Source organism: Arabidopsis lyrata (genome assembly GCF_000004255.2).
Source record: "Arabidopsis lyrata subsp. lyrata unplaced genomic scaffold ARALYscaffold_66, whole genome shotgun sequence".
NCBI lineage: Eukaryota > Viridiplantae > Streptophyta > Magnoliopsida > Brassicales > Brassicaceae > Arabidopsis > Arabidopsis lyrata.
Window position 1 is genome coordinate 1 of NW_003302502.1, and position 5538 is coordinate 5538.

General features: G+C 32.7%; 1 protein-coding gene across 2 annotated transcripts; it reads right to left on the reverse strand.

The window, feature by feature from the left end:
* Window positions 1-2338: 2338 nt before the first annotated feature.
* Window positions 2339-4424, reverse strand: LOC9299051. Of its 2 annotated transcripts, none has more exons than XM_021018524.1 (3): window positions 4145-4424; window positions 2609-2697; window positions 2339-2480 (listed from the first exon to the last, which is right to left on the reverse strand). In XM_021018524.1, the coding sequence occupies exons 1-3, from the start codon at window positions 4263-4265 to the stop codon at window positions 2475-2477; spliced, it is 216 nt and encodes a 71-aa protein (XP_020874183.1). In that variant the 5' UTR covers window positions 4266-4424; the 3' UTR covers window positions 2339-2474. The 2 variants fall into 2 exon arrangements, with proteins under 2 accessions (XP_020874183.1, XP_002862971.1); XM_002862925.2 differs by having other exon boundaries at window positions 2339-2466; window positions 4145-4422.
* Between the last annotated feature and the right edge of the window lie 1114 nt (window positions 4425-5538).

Genomic DNA, 5538 nt, shown 5'->3' on the forward strand with positions numbered 1-5538 from the left:
GAGTGGTTGTCCGCTGGTTTCATTTCGCGCAACGGAACTTGGCGAGTTGAGTATCCTCCTTCGGATTCCCACAGGATTTCCTGCACTTAAAGAGCGAACACGAGTTTGTATAGTATTGACGTTTTGACTAAGAGATACCTGGATGTTTGCAACGTATCGACAGCCTTTTCCACATCCGAGAACTTTTGTGATATGTCCGACATGGTTTGCTGCATAGCTTTGAGAGTTTCAGCCAATGATGTCTCAACGGCGTCTCCTCCGGACATTGCTGCTTAAATCGGGAATGTAGTAAAGAAAAATCTGACCACTCAAGAATCCTCTGTCCCCACAGACGGCGCCAAAATGTGGAAGTCGGATTCACACACTCAAGTATTTTTATTAAATAGGAAAGATTATTCTTGAGGGACAAAAAACAAGAATGTAAAAGGCTTATGAATTGCTACAAAAATTGCTATAGTATTTCTTGCTCAAGAGAGAGATCCCCCTTACATGGCCATTGGCCTCTATACTTATACGTAAAACGACATTTAAGTGACTAATTAAGTATAATTATTCCCTCTTAAATGCTTCTGTTTTGATCTTTTGCTTTTAATGCTTAACGTTTGAATTTGAGTTGATTCTGATCTTCATGGGCCTCGCCTTTTGGCCCAAATGTCCTTAAACCGAATTAACCGTGACTTTGATGTCAAACTCATATCGAAGTGCAATCACTTCGAATTCTCCTTATGGTGATAACCACTTCGACTGTTCTTTTGACTTGTGGGTCTAATGGGCTTTATCCTTTATGGGCTGTTACCCTGACTACGTGGCAATCTTTGGTTGGTCCTGGACCTCTGGTGCGGGATCCGACACCAACAGAAAGGAAACCCACTGTGTCCATAATTTACAGTGATGATGAAAGATCGGCGGTCCCAATAACGGTTAACATATATCGTTTGACAACCACTAAAATATCTACTTTTCATCTACGCATCGATAAGGTGCAAAGACGGAACAACGATATAGATGATTGGATCTCTTTCGTCATAGAACTCAAACCGGATAACATATCTATTAGATTTATCGGTAGTGATCACGACTATCGTTTCATCATGAATGATTTTTTTAACATTGGCTGGCTAAAGCAACTCATCGTGCAACATCCCGATATGAAACTGATCCCAAAGTATGTGCCGTGGAAGTCACTAAAAATTTTGTCCTTAAAATGTTCGTATATTCGCCAAGAACACATGCTAATATTCTCATCGGTTGTCCACTTCTGAGAAGTTTGACACTATGTCAGTGTAAAGAGTAGCTCATGTATTTTGACCTCCACAATGCACCAAGTGTCATGAGCTTGGACATAGGTATGGACCCGTATATTTATTACGTTGGTTTTGAGCCGGTGAAGATTGAAGCATCAGATATATGCTATTTGAGGTTGTCTCTTGTTTCACCATGTGTTTTAGTGGATATCATCTCTAAAGGAAGCAAAACTAGACTGTTGCCCAAGTGGATGGTTGACGAAGGTGTATGATTTTCTTCCAGACATAATGCTAAAGTTGTAGAACGTAAAGAAGCTTACCTTATACTTTCTTTGAGGTGTTTTCTCTTGCTCAAGTCCATGATGTTCCTTTTCCAACATTCAAGGTGGAAAATTTAACACTTGAAACTATGATTCTTCGATCTGTTCTTCTTGGAATAAGAAGGCTTTTACAAAATTCACCTGCACTAAAGCTCACAGTTGATCTGGTGAAGCTACTAGAGTGAGATGTTGATCATGTTTTCGTTCTACATGCCCAAAACATAAGAAATCCTTTTGAGACTAACTTGTCTTCACAAGGTTTGTACTTTGATCAAAGATGGGAACAAGAAAGAGGAGTCTATTTCTTGGAGGGTAAAGATGCAAAGCCCGAGCTCATGTGTTCATTCATACGGTTTCTACTACTGAATACAACAACTTTAAAGAAATTGATTGTACGGCTGGGAGGTAATGTTGCCAAATTAGAATTTGAAAAGCTGGCAAGGATGACTCACAAAATTGGCATAAAGTACAATGTTTTCATGGTGCTTAAGTCAGGCTTCGTTAGGTCCTTTACTAGCCGTTTTTGATGGTACTGTTTGCGCCGGACAAAGAAATAAATTTATGTAAGAAAACATCTATAACATAAATTTTTATTTTTTTTACTAAAACGACCTTATAATAATAAAGTTTTAATCAACTCTATTTTGTAAAAATAAAACTAAAGAGAACACTATATTACACAAACATTTGTTCACCATATTTTGAACATTTAAAAATCCATACTTGGAATCACATAAATTGCCAATTATACATTCACATTTATATTATTTTCGGTGATTAATTCGTTATACAAGTTTGTATACTGGCCAAAGCTAAGGAGTGTAATGTTGGTGAATGTGTCCACTGCTTGAAGGTCTTGTATATATCTCTATTTGTCTTATACATACTCATCAAGCTCCTCCCTATAAGATTATATCTATTCATTAATTAATATTTACATATAACGAATATATAAAATAGACAGATATAAAAGCGAAGTGGATAATTTATTTTTAATTTAAGGAGGTGATCAATTATTGATTGAGTTTTAAAGTAATGTATTACCGTATTCTGACCACCACCACCTCGTCTACTTCTTGATGGTGGTGTTTCTACTGCAGCATTGGGCTTATAATTCGCCATCATTCTCCTCCCTTCATTTTATTCTTAAAGATATTTATTTTTTCTTTTTTTGTCGAACAAAGATATTTATTCTTTATATATGTAGAGAGTATCATAAGCAAACTGGCTAATGCATAAGGATTTAAATTAAACTATTAAAGTCACCATAATAAACCAGATTGTTGTAAACTTGTAATTATATGCATCTTAAGTGTCCTACTACTTTAATGGTTCGGGAAATAGTATCAATAAAATACTACATTTGTTCTTAATTAATTCAAGTTTTAAATTTTTTACACATACTAAGAAAACAAATTAAAATAATATAAATATAAATGCATCATTTTGTGAATAATAATTTTTTATAACTCTAAACAAATAGTATTCAAATTTTTTTTGAAGTTTACAATTCGTCGTCATTAATTAATAAAAATGCATTAAGAATTTTATCTTTTTGAAACCATTATCTTTTCTTCTAAAACTTGGATTAATTATACAAAAAAAAAAAAAAAACTTGGATTGATTACGAACAGATGGAGTAAATGCTTTATTAACTGAAATTTCTATATCAAAATCCAGATTACTTTATGTTTAGCTAGCTAGAGTTAACCTTTAACATTGTTGACAAAAAAAAGCTACAACATATTGACTCAAATCTCAAATGGCCAGATATAAACTCGTGGATATTAATATATTTTATTATTAAATCTAGTTAAAACCAATGTTCTAAAAAGCGGTCTAGGCGGTCGCCTAGGCCCCGACTAGGCGCTAGGCTTTCATGCGACGCCTAGATAACCGCCTTGACCGCCTAAAATTACATAGATCTTGTTTAATGTATTTTTTCAATTTCAATTAGAGTTTTATTTATATATATATAGTTATAAATATTCATATATTGTTTAATATAAATATAAATAAATATTTTATCTAATTTTTATTTATAATTTCATAATTTTTAGTTTTATATAGATATTTTATATAACTTTTATATATAATATCATATTGATAATGTTTTATGTTATAAACGTCTAAACCGCCTAAAAAATCGTCTAGGCCCCGATTAGGCGTTCTAGGCGCTAGGCACTGGGTCACCGCCCGCTTAGCGCCTAGCGCTTTCTTGAACACTGGTTAAAACTATATATGAGTTACTTAGCAGTAATAAAAAAAATTCTCTAGTAAAAAGTGTTTAATATATTGGAATAAGATAATGATCAAACTATATAAGATGAAATAATATCGACAAAACCAATATGTATGTACAATTGAACAATATATCATTTCATGAGACCTCATTTCTGTAATTTAGAATATTTTATGAACTCTGTCATTTTACTTTAGCTAGACCTCATGAATGTATAGTTTTTCCAAATTCAAATATGTAGATTATATATATGATATATCAACAATTAAAACATATAAATGACTTATTTATATAACATATGCATCTGTATATGTATCTATATGTGTTGAAACACTAACCAGTTATTGAGAGTTGTTCATGATCAGAGGGCAAAGCAGATCCGGTATGGTGAAAGAGGGTGCTAAGAAGAAGAAGAACCATGAGCAGATGACCTAAACCTGAAGAACCACTCATTGCCATATCTCTCTCTCCTCTCTCACAATTTGTTCTTTCCAGTTAAACTTTAAAATTCCATTTAGCTATGAAGACACATAAAAAGCCAAAAATAAAACAAATGAAATCTCTGCCAATCATTTTTAATCTTTGACTCTCTTGGTTTCTAGTGATTTTTCTTTGTATTTTAGTTTTCAGTGATTTTATTGAGGAAAAAAAATTGAAAGAAAGTTTACAAGCAGCCGACATCCCAAGCCCAATAAATTTTTAACACAATACAATTAAGAAAATCATCTATATGATTGTTTGAGGTTTTTCACCCTCCTGGTAATTTACGCTCATTTAACACATCCCAAGTAAGCTTTGTTGTGTAATGGCTCTTTTTTTACATACCGATGCTATTTTCTACTCAATGTGAATGTATTATTAATCAAAAACTGATCAATCATCGGTTTTATTGTAAATTTGTTATTACAAATATATGTATATAGTTAAAATCTATATTTAGTGTATGCTAGCTTCATCATATATATTAAATTAAATTTAATATTTTACTATTTATAGCTTATCAAAGATAGCAACATAATCTTATTGTAAAAAAAAAAAACATAGTCTTATACATACTTGTGTGTTTTCAAGAAATGTTGTTTTCAAAGCACGGTGATGGTGCTGGTGACAACAGCGATGACCGCGAAGATCGTCGCCTAAATGGAGATAATGATGGCGGAATATTGATACCAGCTTGTCGATATTCTGTTGAATCCGAAGGGGATGAGAGTGGAGATGAAGACGGCGAAATATATGTACCATCTCGTTTATCATCCGATCGACATAGTGTGATAAATTAAATATTTATTAAAATTAGCCTAAAGTGAATAAAGAGGTCCTTATTCTGTTTTAACAAAACCAAACCCATACTCAAACTAAACTAAAGAAAATATCGATTTTTTTTGTTCAAATAAACAAATCAAACTTTAAACCGAGCCAAAATAAAGTCTCAAACTATTAGTACTTTTATATATGAATTAGTCAAAAACTAGAATTTGGAAAACTAGTTATTAAAATTAGAAAAAATATTTACGAATTGTAGTGGTATTCTCTATTTACTGCTGAATTTATGAAAATAATTAGGGTATATTTCAAGCACTAACCTGTTAATTGGAGTAATTCTTGTGGAGAAGCAAGAGTAGTGTCGATAGACGAAAAATTGTAGCTAGCATATATTAGCCACAAATCAGACACAAAACTAAGTCGTGCCCATTTAGTAGCTATGTTGTAGCAATTTTGTGGCTAAGTAGCC